This window comes from Panthera onca, chromosome A1 (genome assembly GCF_046562875.1).
Source record: "Panthera onca isolate mPanOnc1 chromosome A1, mPanOnc1 haplotype 2, whole genome shotgun sequence".
Classification (NCBI taxonomy): Eukaryota; Metazoa; Chordata; class Mammalia; order Carnivora; family Felidae; genus Panthera; species Panthera onca.
In genome coordinates this window covers 228853335-228871775 of record NC_138339.1, presented here as the reverse complement: position 1 = coordinate 228871775, position 18441 = coordinate 228853335, and the positions used below count along the sequence as shown (strand labels likewise).

Here is an 18441-nt window from a genome sequence, read left to right as displayed (position 1 = left end):
TGCTAGATCCAGATGGTAGTGCCTATAACAGATCAGAATGAGAAAATTAAGAACCAGTGGGCCATCTTACAATTTTATGAGTTATAGGAACTAGAAACTGGGTATCTTATGTTAACATTATCAAAGAAACTTCGTAGTTATTATTTTTATAAAGTTGAAGTTTTTAGACGTTTTGAGTGTGCAGCATCATTGTCTGGAGATTTGCATTATTATGAGTTGCTGGTTTTTTTTTTGTACTTTTAACCAGGTCTTTTTTTCATGATGATTACTACAAAAACTCAGAAGAATCTTAACAATTTCTTTATAATTTTAACTTAAAGGTGCTTAGAATTTGCCACTTGTTAGGACGTGGTGTGGGTTTTTTTTTTAACGTTTTATTATTCAGATAAGGAAATTGAATCCCTGCTACACATTCACTGTCATGCAGAGGTAGTTATCTTAGCTGGGTATAGGGATGTTGCTAGCACATCCAGCTAAATCGTTTTTTGGCCCCTCTTCTTACAGAAGGAAATCTTTGATTTCATTTTGAAAGCAGAAACTTCTTTTACACATCTTCTTTATATGTTTTGGAATTTTATATACAAATTCAATACATTAAGAAAAGTCATTACAGTACCTTCTCTTTGTTTTTGTAGATTGCTTGTTGAACGGATCTTTGCTCAATACATGGTTCCCCACAATTTGGAAACTACAGAACGGATGAAATGCTTGTATTACTTATATGCCACACTGGATTTAAATGCTGTGAAGTATGTTTCAAATGTCAAATTTTGTTCTTATCCTCTTTTGCAATGTATTTTATGGGGGAAAAAATTGCAACTGTATTTTTAAATGTTAACAGTTTATGTAATAAAAGTACTGTTTAATTAGTCAGACACAATAAAATATTTGGTTCTCTTTTCAGAAGGTACTGCTGTCAATATGAGATTAACAAGGATTTTTGTAAGCAATTTAAAAATAGAGCTGACTGGCATGGAATCTTTCAGGATTTGATTCCCACCACCCCCCTCACACACCCCACCCCCCGCCCAGACATTTATATTGTTGTTTCAAGAAGGATGGATGTACCTTTTTTATTTTTTTCCTTAAGGCATTAAGAAGGTCCATACTGAGAAAATCCTACCACCTTATTTTGACCTGATACTAATTTGAATTTTGCAGTGGGGCAGTAGGGTACATATTTTTGTGCTGCATAGCCTCAACATAGTGTTATAGTTTGGCATATGGGTAAGCACAAATACATTTTTATGACCTTTTTCATTCAGAAAACACTTTGGAGTGCCTTTGTAGGGAGTTGAAATTTTGGACATGGAAGAGACATTGCTGATTGAATCACACTGAGGGTTAGGGAATTGAGGCCTTGCGATCTATTTGCTTGAGGCTTTAGAAAATGTAGATCCTTTGCATTCCAGCAAATGTAGTTACAAGTATAGGGGATTAAATGTTTAGAAATTGGAAGTCTAAGGAGCTGTATAAATTTTCATTTTTACCTCTGCTTAATGGGGCTTTTGACTTCATTTCCTCCATGGAAATTATTATATGTGCTATTTATATCTTTCATAGAAACGTTGAGGAAAAGGTTGTAGATGGGGGAAATTTAATTTCTTACTACCTCCTGTATTTCAGGCAGAAGAGTATTATCAGTGGCTGTTTTTGTGCTATAACAGCAGAATTGAGTAGTTTCAACAAAGATTGGCCCACAAAGCTTAAAATATTTATTATGTGGCCTTCTATAGAAAAGCTTGCCAGCGCCTCATGTAAGTGATATTTTTCCTGTTTTTCACATGAGGAACTGAATCCCAGAGAGGTCAGTTAACTTGCACAAAATCACACAAGTGGTAAGAGACCAAGTCAGGATTTGAACTCCGTTCTGCCTGGTTCCAAAGTTCATTCTTTTTCCACTGCATACAGTCAAATATTTACTACCATATTTTGTTGATTTTGAAACCTAAAATTGTCATATGCTAATAACATTTTTAGACTCAGAGTTTATCCTCTTCTTCATGGTGCAATTGAAGGTTTCTTTGAATGAATGAATGAATGACATAAGATATGTATCTTATATCCTATTTGAAACAACCTATGGAAATCACAGTCTGGACTTCTTGACTCAGCTCACCTGTCATTCATGAGTAAAAATGAAAACACTTTCAAACAAAAAATGAGAGTTCTCCACTCACAGATCCAACATGAAATTACTAAAGAATAATGATTTCTTTTGGTAAAAAGGACATTAAATCTAGAAGGAAGGATTAGGATGTAAGAAGCAACAACATTTTCAAACACTTGTGCAAATCTAAATAATGCCTATAAATTAGTCATAATAATAATAACAAAGTTTTCTTGACAAGGGAAGGAGGTGTAGATTAAAAAGTAAGTTGGCATCAGGGTGTCTGTGTTGCTTAGTCGGTTAAGTGTCCAGCTTCAGCTCACGTCGTGACCTCGTGGTTCCTGAGTTTGAGCCCCGCATTGGGCTCTCTGCTGTCGGCACAGAGCCTGCTTCAGATCCTCTGTCCCCCTCTGTCTCTGCCTCTCCCCTGCTTGCACTGTCTCTCAAAAAAAAGGCAAACATTAAAAAAACAAAACAAAACAAACTTTAAAAAGTAAGTTAGCATCTAGGCTGATATTTAGCCAGCGCACACTTCTTGAACAGTATGTCAGCTCTCTCGAGAGTCCCTGAGATCCTCCCTCCGCCTGACTCTCCGCTGTGCCTGGGCACAGCAGAAGGACTGCCTGCTTTCTGATTGGTTGGTCCTGTGCGTTTGTAAAAAATTTTGAATACTAGGTGGACACTATCCGATAACAGCATGTAGGAATGTAGATAAAATGTTCTACAGTTCTTTTATCACAGAAGAATGAGGACACACATGTTGATTAATTAAGCTGTGAATTAAGCGTGCGAATTAAAAATTTGAGTTGCCCTAAAAGAAGAGAATTAGAACGTATGGCTTCCGAACCCAGAAGGAGCGAGACGGAACTAGTGAAAACTTTAATATGAGAAATGTAAAAAATTAAGAAAAATAATTGTAAGTAGAAAACACTAAGTAGCAGTTATAAAGCTATATGTATGCAATATTATTTGTCACTTAAATAACAACAATGGTTGATTGAATTAAAAAGTGAAAATGCTGGAGCACCTGGGTGGATCTCACGGTTTGTGATTTCGAGCCCGGCATCAGGTTCTGTGCTGTCAGTGGTCGATGAAGCCCGCTTTGTATCCTCTGCCTCCCTTTCTCTGCCCCTCCCCCGGTCGCTGTCTTGCACACATTCTCACTCACTTTCTCTCAAGAATAAACATTTGTTTTTTAAAAAGTAAAACTGCCAATCATAAAAGATACACTGAAAAATAACACCATGGCAAAGTCTAAAGTAAATTCCAGTGTGTGGACCAACTGAGTCTACAAAAATGGTGAGTGAATAGTTAAGTATTTTAACTTAAAACATATTTGTAATATTTTTATTTTTTAAAAAAAGTTTATTTTAAAGACAGCGAGCAGGGGAGGTGCAGAGCGAGGGAGGAAGACAGAGAGGATCCCAAGCAGGCTCCATACTGTTAGTGCAGAGCCCAACAGGGCGGCTTAAACCCATGACTCATGAGATCATGACCTGAGTTGAAACCAAGAGATGGACATTTAGCCGACTGAGCCATCCAGGTGCCTTTATAATACTTTTAACATGATTTTTTATTTTAACCAAATTTTGGAATTAACTAACTGTAAATCAAATACTTAACGTTTTGTAACTTCTACTTTACATTTGTGATTTCTCCAAAAGTCGTTACATTTATTGTTATGAGATATTTAATGCACACCAAGAAATTGCATATGAGTTTCAAAACATAGTAATAAATATATCTGTGAATCCACATCCATCTTGTGAACTCTTCTCTTTTTCATCCTCCTGTCTTTCACCTAAGGATACTACTAGCCTTAATTATGTATTTTTCATTTCCTTTTAAAAAATAGTCTTATACATATATGTCTTATATGTCTCTCTCTCTATGTCTATATATATGTCTCTGTCTCTGTATGTCTCTATATATGTGTCTCCTTATGTCTCTATATATGTCTCTATATGTCTGTCTCTATGTCTCTCTATGTCTATATATATATATATATGTGTGTGTGTCTATAGATATATATATATATATATATGTGTCTATATATATATATATATATATATGTATGTCTATCCCTTAATATTACTTATTTTTGCTTGTTTTTGAACTTTACAAAAGTGGAACAATTGTGGATATAGTCTTCTCTAACTACCCCCCCCCCCCCCATTTTATTGTGTTCCTAAGATTCATCAAAAATATATATAGCTTTTTGGTCATTCAATTTCACTGTGGTATTGAATTACATTATGTCATGATGTCATAATTTTATTCTGTTATCTTGTCATTGGAAATTTGAGTCTGTGGAAAGAATGGACATTTGTCTTTCCATTTTTTTTTTTTTTTTTTTTTTTTTTTTTACTAATGCAGATAGTACCACTATGAACAGTTTTCAATTGAGAATACACATGCATAGGTTTCTCTAAGGTATGGTTATAAATGGTTCTCAGATTTGGCTACATGTTGGAATTACTTGAAGAAGGTTTAAACAATACGGATACCTAAATCTCACCTTCAGAGATGGTCATTTAATTTGAAGTGTAGTCTGGGCATTGGGGTTTTTAGAAAAGTGTTTCTGTAGATTTTAATGGGCAACCAAGGTTTGGAATCACTGATGTATACCTAGGAGTAGAATTGATGAGTATACACATTTTCAGCATTGTAAACTGGTGTCAGATTATTTTCCAATATGATTATGCTAATTTGTATTCCCATCAGTGGCTTGTAATTTTTTGCATCTTCCTAAACATTATTAGCCATCTTATTTTTTGCAAATCTTTTGAGTCTCAAATTTTATCTTTTTTTTTTTTTTTCATTTTCCTGAACAGTAATAATCATTTGCTGAAAGAGCCTATATTTTTTTCTATGATCATGTTCTTCTGGGGAAGACAAAGTACTTAATATGTTTTAAATTTTTGATGTATAGGGGCGCCCGGGTGGCTCAGTCGGTTAGGCGGCCGACTTCGGCTCAGGTCACGATCTCGCGGTCTGTGAGTTCGAGCCCCACGTCGGGCTCTGTGCTGACGGTCAGAGCCTGGAGCCTGTTTCGGATTCTGTGTCTCCCTCTCTCTGACCCTCCCCCGTTCATGCTCTGTCTCTCTCTGTCTCAAAAATAAATAAACGTTAAATTTTTGATGTATATCAGTTTTGGGTAAGCCCCTAAGTTAACTAAATATCTTCACTAATGAAAAAGAGAACAGAGGGAGGCTTGAGTACTCTCTAATCCTGGTGTGTGTTGCCACCTCCCCCAGGTTTCCTAGAACAACTGTTAATGACAAAAGTTAGTGGTAGTTTCAGGTGTCCTGGTTGTGATCTCTTTGGTTAGGTTGGCTCTCCTCTCGACCCATTTTTGTATGGCTTCATCTGGTGGGCAATTTGCCAACTGGGAGCAGAATGTTGGAAGGGAGGTTCTCTTCAATATTTGCGCAGGTTTCTGACTGCAACCCAATGGTGGCTGTCTTTTTCTTCGAGTTAGTGCAAAATCCTAGTGAGGGGACTCAACAGATGACAACTGTAAGAGTATCTATGCTTTAAGCAAATTTTTCACATTTATGTAGTGACAGAGCTGGAATTCAGGCTCATATGAAATGATATGAGTCTTTATAATAATGTTTCTACTATTTTTTTTTCTTTTTAAGGACTGTTGAGAAGGGCAAACACAAGCATAAATTTGTCTTTGCTGCTTAAGATAATTTTATTAAAGTACTTCAGAGGATGGTTTCCCTAAAAATATATTACAATATAAATTCTTAGTGGTGGTCACTTTTTGATTTAAGCTATAGCCGTAATAGTTTAGAAGGAGATTTAGAATTACTTGAGATTTCATATTTAAAGTAACAAATAACTATAATAGGTAAAATAGTTTCTGTTTTAGTTTAAGTGAAGACAGGTTACAAAATCTAGGCCTGTCAGAAGTTGTAAGTAATGATATAGTGTTAGCAAGTGAGAGACCATTCATTGACTTTGGAATTCAGGAATAATTTCACAGATGACTGCTCTGTTTCTTTGAAAATTAACTCTTAGCTGTTAGACTTTTACAGCCCTCTGTATACTGGTCATTTTTCTTTTCATATTTACATTCTTAAAACATGCCAATTAAACTTTTAATTGAAATTTAATAACTTGAAAATAGTATAGTTATTTTAAATTTAACTTCTAAGATACAATGTCCCCAGTACTGTTGGTTTGCCGGTACCATTTTGAGGTGATGACTGTAAAGGAATTTAAGTGTCCACATTTAAACTATTTTACTTCTATAAAGGTATCCAAAGGTATTCTCAAAACATAGTGTTAAGGAGGAGAATGAAAATTTTTAACGATCGTCTGTCAAAAGAGAAAGGGTGGTTTTATATGCTTCTGTACCGTATTACTTTTTATGGCAGTGCTTCATATGAATGATACTGGAGGGTAATAGATCTATAGAAAATTGGAAACAAAATAATGGAAAGTATTTGGTTTTGGAAAATTCTCTTTTCATATATTAAAATATATGTGGTTTTGAATTCTGTAATGTAATATTTCAATAACATTAGCTGTTAGGATTTATGCATATTTTCTTGAGTATGTATATAGTTTAATTTTAGATTTAAATTTCTGCCTGAAAACAATAAAAGTATTAAGAGGACATCAAAAATTTTGCCATATAAAAATAGTATTCAAATAATATGTAAATACATGTATCTATGTAATAATACATATTTATATAACAAACATTTATATATAACATGTAAATACATGTACATGAAATTATATAGTATACATATTTTTACTTATATGGAATGTTATAGTTGTATATAACATATAATAAATACCTGGTTTATATAATTTATATAAACATGTTATTTAATTAACTCTGTATACTTCATTCAGACTGTAAACCTCAGTGAGTCCTTAAAAATCTAAACACATAAATTGTACCTCTAAACTGAGAATTTGAGGATTAAATAAAACAAGTGAGAAATTGTCATTTTTTAATTTACATCAGTTTGGTTACATATTTTAATCTTACTTAATGACTGTTTACTTATATATAGGTATATAATATATATTTTATATAATACATAAACGTAATCTATGAAGTAACATTGTAAATATTTCTGTTGTAGGAAAAACTATCCCTCATTCTCTCAGTATTCACTCTTTTCTTTGATTCCTTTTTATCCTGCCTACTGTAGGACCTTACTCCATCACGCATTCCTTTATTTCTAAAGGTTATAATCTCAGTAGGTAATTCTTCTACCCTAGTTTACAGACATGTTGTAGTTAATAATAGTTCTTCCCTATTTTTGTACAAACAAAAAAACAACCATTTTCTTTTAATACAAATATTGCTTCCAATGTTCGTGTCTTTTATGTAGGACTCTTCTTTCTCCCCATACATCATCAGTTTGCTTAGTCCTGTGAAATTTACCTCGTCTCTCATTTTTTTGTTAATATTTGAACTTGAAAATATTGACTTTGGAATATTTGACTTTGGAATAAAAAGCAATATATTTGGAATATTCCAGTAGGATTTTTATTCTGTTTTGTTATTTAAATTGATGTGTTTGTGTTTTTCAGAGCATTGAATGAGATGTGGAAATGTCAAAATCTGCTCCGACATCAAGTAAAGGATTTGCTTGACTTAATTAAGCAACCCAAAGTAAGTTAAATTTAATGAAAAGTTTTTCTTTGACAAGTTTTGTAAAACACCTATATTTTAGTTACTCTTCACCATTGCTACAGTGTGTTGAAATACCTATTTCTATATGGAACCATTCTACTCGAGAAGCTATGATCTCTAATTTAGAACACTGAAAAAAAAATTTATTTTTATTTATTTATTTTTTTTTGAGAGAGTGAAATTTCATGAGCAGGGGAGGGGCAGAGGGAAAGGGGGGGGAGAGACTCTTAAGCAGGCTCCATGCCCAGTGCAAAGCCCCAGCACAATGTCTGATGTGGGGCTTGATTTCACCACTGTGAGATCATCACCTGAGCCACCCAGGTGCCCCAGAACACAGAAATTTTTAAGAAATTGATTGCGTAGAACATTTAAAACTTACATTTACTATATTTGTAAAAGATGATACCTAACAGGAAAGAGAATGTACTTCTTTGTACTCAGAATTAAAGTTCTTTTATAGTTTAAAAAACAAAACAAAACAATAACTGTCATTGAAAACATAGAAAATAGAGTAAAACTGCACTCTATCTTGCCACACTAAAATGTTCCCATTATCTTTGAATAGTCTTGTGGTTTTAGAAAATTTTAGTATTATGCAATTTTAGTTAAGTATCTTTATATTTTTACTTAAAATATCACGGTAGTTTTAATGTACTGCTTGATTTTCATAATTATAATTGTGGTATTCACTCAGTTGATGTATTTTATTTTTTGAAATTTTACAGTGATTCTAGTTTTTTCCCCCCTTGAATATTTTTTGAGAATGTTGTATATAGGCCTGTAAAAGGTATAATTCATTGAAAAAGCAGTACGTGTGGTCATTTTAAATGACACACATAAGTGACAATATGCTGTTACGTTTTATTTCCTTTCAGTCTATAGTGGAATGCCTCACCACCATCCCCCCCGCAAAAAAACTTCCACAAAACAAAACATATACTGCATGGTCATAGAACAGAGGTCAATAGAGAGGAGTTGTTTCATGTTAGGGCTAACAGTAATCTCTTTGCTTCTGGTTTATTGAACATAACATAATCTCTTTGATTATTGAATATATTGAACCTGCTAGAATTACTTTTTTCTTATTATAAATGACTTAAAACTAATGTTAGTGTGATTCTTCTATTTCAGTACTTTCTCTGCCAACTAGCAAAATTGGAAAATTCCATTTAAGTTAGTATGCTTCAGCCAGTAAACATGTGTTTCAGTTAATGTTCTAATGCGATAAGTTAGTGTATTTTAGTTAATAAGCTCTGGATAATGTTCTTCTATTTGCTGATTAGAGCTGTATTAATTTACTTCCTTTTGGTCAAAGTTGCATGGTTAACCAAAAATATGAGATGTTTTCATGTGTATGTAAATAAAATTATTCCTGATTTTAGGCATTATTGAAGTCATAATAGCCAAGTAGTATATTAAGTGTGCAGGTCATATGTTGAACAGCATGATGTATGAGACTAATAAAAAAAATAACTTTGTTCTTGACTTTCACTGTCCTTTTAAAATTCATTTAGTGGGACCTTCTTTTCCCTTGCCGGTTGGTAACAAGTTGGGAGGGTCTTATAATTTCATTCTCATGTGAAATAACAAAATATAGTCTCAATTCAATTAAAATGTTTTAATGTCTTCCCACCTAGTGGAATTTTCCTTTAACTTGTCTTAAAATAATTACTGAGTTATCCAGGTTAAAGAGGAAATTCTCATTAATGTGTCGGGTTGAAGAAGAAACCAAATGGAAGATAGTACCTCACTTTATACTGAGAATTATAGTAGACATTATAGAGTTAAGGGTAGAAAAAATTCAAAGCTATATTTAATTTTTGGGTGTTTATATTCCTCTTTTACTAGGAAGACTCTTAGTAATCAGTATGTTTTTTTGCCTTTTTCCTTATTCAGTCTGATAAAGGTAGTTTTTATTCCTATTTAGTTCAGCAGTATAGCCCTTCTTCTCTATTTAACTAAATTTAGATTTGCTCAGTGTCACACAAAGGGACATAATTTCTAGTGTTGTACTTTTGTTGATACTCTTTCCTTTTCATGTGGATCAACTTCTTGAAAGCCCAGCAACACCTGCTTCCCCCAAATTAAACAATAGAATCTTTTGATTCTGGACAGATTTATTCAAGTACTTTAAATTCCAAATATTTGGGAATTAACTCTTGAATTCTGTGTTTTGTATCTTCTCTTAGCAAGCTCCTTCTAACTAGGGATGATTTTTTTATTTTATTTTTTGCCTTCACTCCAGTATTTTTCTGGTTCAGTATATTATACAGAGTTGCTGAATGACACCTTTAAAAAAAACAACACTAACTTGATGCATTGAATAACTAGCACCTTTAGAAACATTTTTTACACATACGACTTTACAGACTGTATTACATGAAGCACAATATGGTGACACGTTGATTTACTGAAATAATGTTCATACAGCAAATAAACAGCACTCTTGGAAGAATCTTTTGTACATGTCAGTGGCGTTTTTGTAATGGTCTATATCTAGTTCTTCCCCATAAGCTCCATGACTATGCCTTATAATCCTCTGGCTTAAAAATTGTGGGAAGGCCTTAAGTCAACCGGCATTATATCCTTATCAACTTTTTGTTTGAGATAAGCTTAAAAACTTGAAAACCAGGTTATTTTATTCCTTTTCTAATCTAAGTTGCCCTGTTCTTTCACTACTAAAGAAAACAAAATCTCTCCCTGTTTCTAAAGGTTGGTACAACAGTCGTTTGTTTGTTTGTTTGGAGGCTGACCAAACAGGGTGAGGGAAGAGATGGTGACAACAGAGCACTCACTTCCACTTTCATCCACTTTGTCGAGTTTGAACCTGGTTCAATAAGGAGCTCACCGTGGTGGTGGTCCGGGTGTGGGCCTGGAACATTAGTAGGTTATTCTCTAATTTTCTGAAGGGTATAAGGAAGTACTAATTTTGCGTTTTTTGTGTGATTTACAGACAGATGCCAGTGTCAAGGCCATATTTTCAAAAGTGATGGTTATTACAAGTAAGTTATTTCAGATATTATATGTAAAATTGAAGGTTTAATTGAAATATTTGTTTTTGGTAACTTGTTTCGTGGAGTTCCACTTTAGGCTCTGATAATACAGGAAAAGAGTCAAGTGTTTTTGATTTTTGTTTAACAGACAACTCAGCTTCAGCTTTTCTTTTTCTCTGATTCTCATTTATTTTGCTACACAGAGTTTTTCTTTTTCTTTTGTGTGTTGGAATGAACAAACGCTGGAGAAAGGGTTTATTATATAAATATATTTTGGGGAATTCATTCAAATTATTGCATAACCTTGCTGTGAAAACTGAATCTTTTCCTTGGTGTTGCTTGCTTTAATGTGAATCTGTCTGAAGCTAATTTCATTCTGAGCCAAAATTTAGAGGAAAGGGTATACCTAATAACCACAGAAGAGCTTCTTTGGGGGGAAAAAAAAGTACTGATTTGCTTTTTTGCTTTCAGTGATTTCAAATAAAATGTTATTTAATTGCACTTGACAGTAAATACAAAAGGATTGTGTGGCACATCTCCTTTGTTCAGTGCAAGGATAGGGCAGTGTAGGTGTTTTTGTATGGCAGTTGCTTTTCCACCCACCTCAGAGATCACTGTGTAGCACAGCACACGGACAGACGGAAAATCAGGTAATGCTTCTGCCGAGTTTCCACTTGGTAGTAGTGAACAGATTTATCTTAGATGGATTTCTGAGATGTTCACAAATATTTCCAGCTGTGTATGGAAGTAATGCTCAGGTTCTGAAGAGAACAGTAACCTAATTAACTGAATTTTAGACTAAGCGATAGGATTTTTGGCATGAGTACGGGTTTAAGACCAAAGTATCTTTTAGTTTTGGGCAGTTAAACATAAATTAGTTTCAGTCTCTTTGGATGACCTTAAAGCAAGTGATTTTCTGGTATTGCTTTTTAATAACTATTTCCTCAGTAGTTTGGCTGTGGCGCTGTCTCTTAAAAGGAGATATCTCCTATATTTTTTCTATATTTTACCCCTGTTTTCCCAAATTCTGTTCTGAGGAATGCTGGTATCTTGAAGGTGTTAATAGTACTGTTAGAAAAAAGGGTTCCATGGTCAAGTATGTTTGTAGAATGTTGAAATACAGGTTTTTTGTTTCCTCCCTCTTTTCTCGTTCTGTCACCCCCTCCCCCATTTCCCATTTCCCTCTTACCTCATTCTCATTCTTTTTGTTTCTTAAATGGTAGATTTTATTGTAGCCTTTAATACGATACTTACACATTATGGAGGGGCTGTAAAGTTATATTGTCCAAAATTATTTGAAGACACTACAGTAGATTTTTTTTTGTATTATAGAAACATGAAAAAGTCAGATAGTCAAGTATTAATAGGGACAGTTTGTTCTTATTATCCTCATTGATCTAGCCAAGACTTGAAATGGAATTTCAAAGTTGTATATGAACTTAAAGACTGCATTCATGTTTTAAGATTTAGTTGAATTTCTACACCTTTTATTACAGTCCGTGGTTCTGTATTATAATTTCTGTTATTAGAAGTATCCTAGTCTGGTCCTCTGTAACATTTGTGAATAATTAAAAAAAAATAGACACTAGGATTAGCATTTTACTAGCTTTCATAAGTGTTTTAATACATGGATATATTAGGAGACTAGTATAAAAATCATCTTTGATTCTGTGAGGACTCATCCTTTCTCATCCAATCATAACATCCAGCAGCAATACCTGAAACTGTTACTCAGCGTGTGTCATTGACAGATAGCCATGTGTATATGAACCGGATGGTTTTAACAGTAACTCAGTATAGGAGAATAGTTTCTTAAAGGTGAAACTTACTGATCTCTTTCTGTGAGTTACAAGAGAACAGTATACACAACAAACTCGAGACAGTAATAAATTGTTATCTTCAGGTGGACATTTAATGCCCTTAAATATTATAAGGGGTATTTAGAGTCAGTTCAGTCTTTCCCTACCAAGATGTTTCTTCATAGTGTTCTTGTTTCCTATTTCTAGAAAGCAGAATTTAGGGAAAATTGACTACTGAAGTTGATCCACAATTTCTAATTAAACTAAACAGAATTTGTAAATTAGGATTATTAAGGTAATAAGAATGAAGAATGTTGATCTTCTGTTATTTTGAGAAATTTCTGAAATAGCATTTTAATTGGATTTTAATTGATTGAAGGAAATTTGCCAGATCCTGGTAAGGCTCAGGATTTCATGAAGAAGTTCACACAGGTGTTGGAAGATGATGAGAAAATAAGAAAACAGCTGGAAGTACTCGTTAGTCCAACATGCTCCTGCAAGCAGGCTGAAGGCTGTGTGGTAAGGGAAGACGATTAGAAGAGCTAATGTTTCAAGAAACCCTCACATCTTTTTTTGACCCTTTTTATAAAATAATTTATATTTGTTGGGTAAAATTTAGAAAATATCACAGAAATGACAATACAGATAACTGTGACCCCCGTGTAGAGACAATTGTTGTTAATACTGTAGGATGTATCTTCCAAAATAAGATATTATCTGTACAGCTTTGTGCATTTTACTTATTTTTATTAGTTTTTTACAGCATTAATAGCAACATAGCATACCATTGAATTGAACAATCCACTTATGTTACACATTGAGATTTTTTTCCCCAGTTTTTGTTTAAAGAACACTTTAATATCTTTATAGCTAAATCATTTTACACAGCCTTGAATATTTCTTTAGGATAGATTCAGTATTGGATTCTGTCATTGTTGGAAAGAAGCAAAACTCAAAACATAATTATTTTGGTGGGATTTATAGTCGTGGTTCCTGGTCATTTGACCATTTTTTTTCTCCTTGGGCATATTAGCCATTTATGTTTTTTTGTGTATTGTATGTTTTTAATCTTTGCCTATGGAATGACATTTATCTTTGTCCTATTGATTTGTTAATCATATATGTTAATTAAGCTGCAAATAATTATCTGTCATTTATAGTCTACCCTTCCATTTTGATTTGGATGTTCTTTATGTACCATAGTTTTATTTTTATCTAGCTAAGTCTATCAGCAGACTCTTTAAGGTTTTTGCCTTTTGTGTCCTGCTTTCAAAACCCCATTCTATCGCAAGTCAATGAAAATATTTACTGATGTAAGGATTTCTCAGTCTGTTGCCAGTGCATCTTCCGAGAGGTTTTTAATAAAGAGAAAACGATGATTCTTGTCTCCACCCCAGATTGACTAATCTCCTCAGTGAGGTCCAAGAATCTACAGTTTTAACAAGCTTCTTTGATTATATTACTCTCTGAAGTATTTATCTCCACTGACCCTTGGTTTTATTCTTTTGTACTTGTTTTATCTCTTTGGAATGTTTTTGGTATAGAGTATGAGATAGGGATCTGTCTCTTTATTCTATATGTCTGTTCAGTTATTTCAAAACAGTATATTGAATAATCCATCTTTTTCCTGTTAGTTGAAATGTTACCCCTCTCATATGCAAAATTCTTAGTTTTGTTTGCTCAATTCATGCAATTCCTGTTGATTTTCTTATTCCAATACCAGTATTGCATGATTTTAATTACTTTAGGTCCTAAACATTTTAATGTGACGTATTTATTTAAACCAATTTTTGTAATATTTAAAAAAAAAATCTACCTTACAGCGTGAAATAACTAAGAAGCTGGGCAACCCCAAACAACCTACAAATCCTTTCCTGGAAATGATCAAGTTTCTCTTGGAGAGGATAGCACCTGTGCACATAGATACTGAATCTATCAGGTATTTGTATATAAAAATACTAAATTTTCGTTACTATTCATTCATTCATACTTCAGTCAGTTGCTTTTGAGTACCTGCTATACACAAGGCACTTAACTGTGTAGATTTTCTGTATATGTAAAGTGGCTATATATGAATCTATATATGTCTGTACATCTGTCTGTTCATATATATGTGTGTGTAATGTATGTGTACACACTGATCTGTACATATTTGTGTATATTTATCTTGTTATTTATTTTCATGTTAAATATTACTTCCATTTAGATGAGAAAATGTCATTTTAAGCCTAGTTTCTGTTACCAGTATACCAGGAATTACTCTTTTTAGGTAGCTTGAATAGGATGAGTAATGCAGACAACTTGTAATTATGCCCTCAGGAAAAGAAGATTAGGTGAATATGTTGTAAAGCAGTATATGATGCATTTTCACAGATATTTGAGAACGCAAAGTGTTATTTTTAAAACAATACTCACTTCCGCTTATATATCACCTAACTGTGACATCTGGGAAAATACTTTTCTTTTTATGACTGTATTCCCTTAGGTAAAATGTTTTGTTTTGTTTTGTTTTTTTTAAACATTTTCCTAAAATGTTTCAACTGGTTGAGAAAAGAAAGCACTTATAGAATGTGTGTGTGTGTGTGTGTGTGTGTGTGTGTGTGTGTGTGTGTGTGTGTGTGTATGTGTATACACACACATACACGCATACATACATTCATTACATTCTGATTTACTGGTCATCAGTAAATGAGATATATTACAATCTACACTAAATAATACCATCCTGTACTCAGTGAACCCTTTTGGGGGATTTGTTTGTTTGTTTGGGAGGGTAGAAGGTGTAGCTTTTGGACTGTGATCCCCTGCAAAGTAGGGAGACACCACTTTGGATACCCTGTAGTCACTTTGGATTCCTCTTGCATCAGTTTTCATTTGAAGAAGGGTTTCTATGGTTTTAAAACAAAAAAATCAGACCCCTCTATATTAGTACTGAATCAGACTGAAACTCCTTATTTAAGTAAATAATCTCATGCTTTCTATACTCAAGGCAATGCTAGTTAGATACTAGCAAACCATACTTTTTGTTTTTCATTAACCCTCTGTTTGGTAATGGAATAAAGAGTTTTAGCTGAGAGATTATATTATAGTTTCATAAAATTAATGCAGACAGTGTTCAGAGGACTCAAGGATTTCTCTAAGAGAGTAGTATTTGACCTAAGAGGAAGAATGTGTAAGATTATGTTTTTATGGAGGTGGGAGAAAGAATATTCTAGGTACTGAGGTTAATATAAACCAAGCTAGCTAGATAGGAAAAAAAAAAAAAAAAAAAAAAGGATATTTAGGAAATGATTGCCATCCATTTAAACTATAGTGTGGAAAGGTATAGAAATATTATGAGATAATGCTAAAAAAGGAGTTGGGATCAGATTGTGGAAAGCATTTAAGGTATAACTTTAGAGCTTTTACTTTAGTCTGTTGAGAACAGTGGATGATTAATGATGGGTAGGAGGAAGGAAGTAGAAGGGATAGACTGTAAAGTGTTATAAATTTTGGATGCTGGTAGTGGGATGGAAAGGAAAGATTATATTTGGGGAAGGTTTTAAAAGAATGGGTCTTACTGGAGATGGGAATAAAGTTGAGGAGTCAGAAGTCTAAGAACTCAAGTTCCAATGAAGCACATAGTAATAACTTTGAAAAGAATTAAGGGATCTCATGTGCTTCTTACTTGGACATGACCAAAAAGTTCTTAAAAAATCAAGGAAAATTGAGCTTAATGTGAAACTGTGATAATGGATTCTTTCCCTGGGCAAGAGATTGTATAGAAAGAAGTAAAAAGATATAAAGATCATGGACAGAACCTTGGAATTTTGTTTAACAGTAGAAAAATTACAGGAATGTAAGAACACCAGGTTTTTGTAGTGTTTTGAAAGATAAGTGCGAGAAAGTTTTCACAAATAATGTGTACCATGAACATTCTGACTGAGAATCAAAATAGGTCTTTGGCTTTATTGTCAATAGGTCATAGTGATACAGAAAATATATCAAAACATAAATAACAGTAACACGTAGTAGCAGTTAGTCCTTATAAAGTGCCTGGGATGATTCTAAATGTTTATCTCTTTTGCTCATTTACTTCTTAACCGTATGAGACAAGAAATGTTATCATTTCCAATTTATAGATAAGGAACAGTGAGTTACACAGATGTTGAATAATTTCCCCACTGCTAGGAAGTGGCGAATGACATTGTAACCCAGGAAGTTTGGCTCCAGAGCCCTCTTGGTTAACCATTACACTATATATGTCTCAGATTCCACTCTTAGTCCCCACCAGTAGTCAGTGAGTGTCCAACTCACCTAACTCTTCCTGCTAGAGTGGCTATTAACCTTTTTAGTCCTTGCCGTTTTACAGGTGAATGATGATCTTCTTTTTTAAAAACAATGTGTCACTAATAAAGTTGAACATTTTTTCCCCCATATATTTCTTGGTTAATTGCTTTTTGAAATACTTTTCTATGAGAGATTTGGAGAAGTTGTCTTTTGCTTATTGGTTGTAAGAATCCTTTATAAAATAAGGCCATTAACTTAGTTCTATTGCCTTTCAAATTTGTATAAATTATATATAATTAAATCTGTCATTTGTTTCCTTTATGATTTTTCTGCCTTTGGTATCATATTAGGTGGTTATGTTTTTTCTGTTTAAATCTTTAATTGGTCTGGAATTCATTTTAGTATAATGTGGAAATAGATATCCATCCTTTAAATGCTAGCTGTATCAACTCCATTTATTGGAAGATTCTTCCCTTCCCAATTTTGATTTGCAATGTTTCCTTATTATAGCATAAATTTTTGTATGATTTGGATTCTTAATGAATTTTCAATTTGGTTCCTTTGTCTTCTGAGGTTTTAATGATACTTTTTATCTTGTTGAGAAAGTTCTTTCATCCTCCCCCCACTAAAATTAATTGGCTGTTCCCAAACCTTAATTGATTTTTCCAGTTGAGCCATAGAATGAATCTGTTGAATCTTCTTTACCAAGTTGTGTTGCCCTGATACATTTGTAGATTTAGTGAAAAATGCCATTTGTATAATATTGGGTTCCCATTTTATAAAATGACTTGTTTTGGTTTATTCAAATCCCTATATGCTCCCTTCATATAGTTTTAGAGTTTACACATAGATTCTGTGCATTTATAACTTTTTATTTTATGTATTTTGACTTGTCGTTGTGAATAGATTTTCCCCGTCTGTATTTTATAGGTGGCTTTGGCTGATAGAGAAAAGCACTGTTGATTTTTTTGTGTTTTGTTAGTGTCACGTCACTGAACTCTCAGTATTTTTTAATAGTTTTTCAGTTGATTCTCTTTGGTTTTCCAAAGAGGTTGATGCTTTTTCTCACAGATTTTTATATGACTGGCTCTTGTTCTTTGGTTCTTAGCTCAGAAATGCCTTTCCTGACTATGCTGGGTAACGAACTTCACTTCTTGTCTTTGCCTTCTTTCTAATCTTTGTTGTTCCCGATTATATTTTTTCTGTATTTGTTTACTTATTTTTGGCCTTCCTTCACTAGACTGAGAGCTTCATGCCCTTAATCATGGAAGAAAATAATGAATTTGATTTTGGATAGGTGGTATTTTTCATTCCTGTGGGATGTCTAGGTAAAAACCCTTGGGGCCCCTGAGATAGTTTTATTCGGGATAGTTGGAGCTATGAGACAGAGTTAATCAATAGATCAGCCACTAAGAGGTGATAAATTTTAAGGAGACCCTGAAGGAGGACAGATAAATTTGACTCGTAGCTTGAACTTAAATTTGAGTACATAATATTTTTGTAGAAATATAGAGCTACTAAGCATTTTAAGGAACAATTGAATAGTTAAATTTTCCTGTATTTTGATACATACTATGTCTCTACCCTTAGTGTATGTTATTT

At 33.4% G+C, this 18441-nt stretch overlaps 1 protein-coding gene across 6 annotated transcripts in view; it reads left to right on the top strand.

The window, feature by feature from the left end:
• The window catches only part of PDS5B (PDS5 cohesin associated factor B), a 191778-nt gene that overhangs the window by 104983 nt on the left and 68354 nt on the right, over positions 1-18441 (top strand). For all 6 annotated transcript variants that reach the window (XM_060637388.3, XM_060637387.3, XM_060637389.3 and 3 more), the window contains exons 13-17: positions 636-749; positions 7676-7757; positions 10732-10780; positions 12950-13089; positions 14394-14509. In XM_060637388.3, coding sequence (XP_060493371.1) covers positions 636-749; positions 7676-7757; positions 10732-10780; positions 12950-13089; positions 14394-14509 — 501 coding nt within the window. The remainder of the gene's footprint in view (positions 1-635; positions 750-7675; positions 7758-10731; positions 10781-12949; positions 13090-14393; positions 14510-18441) is intronic.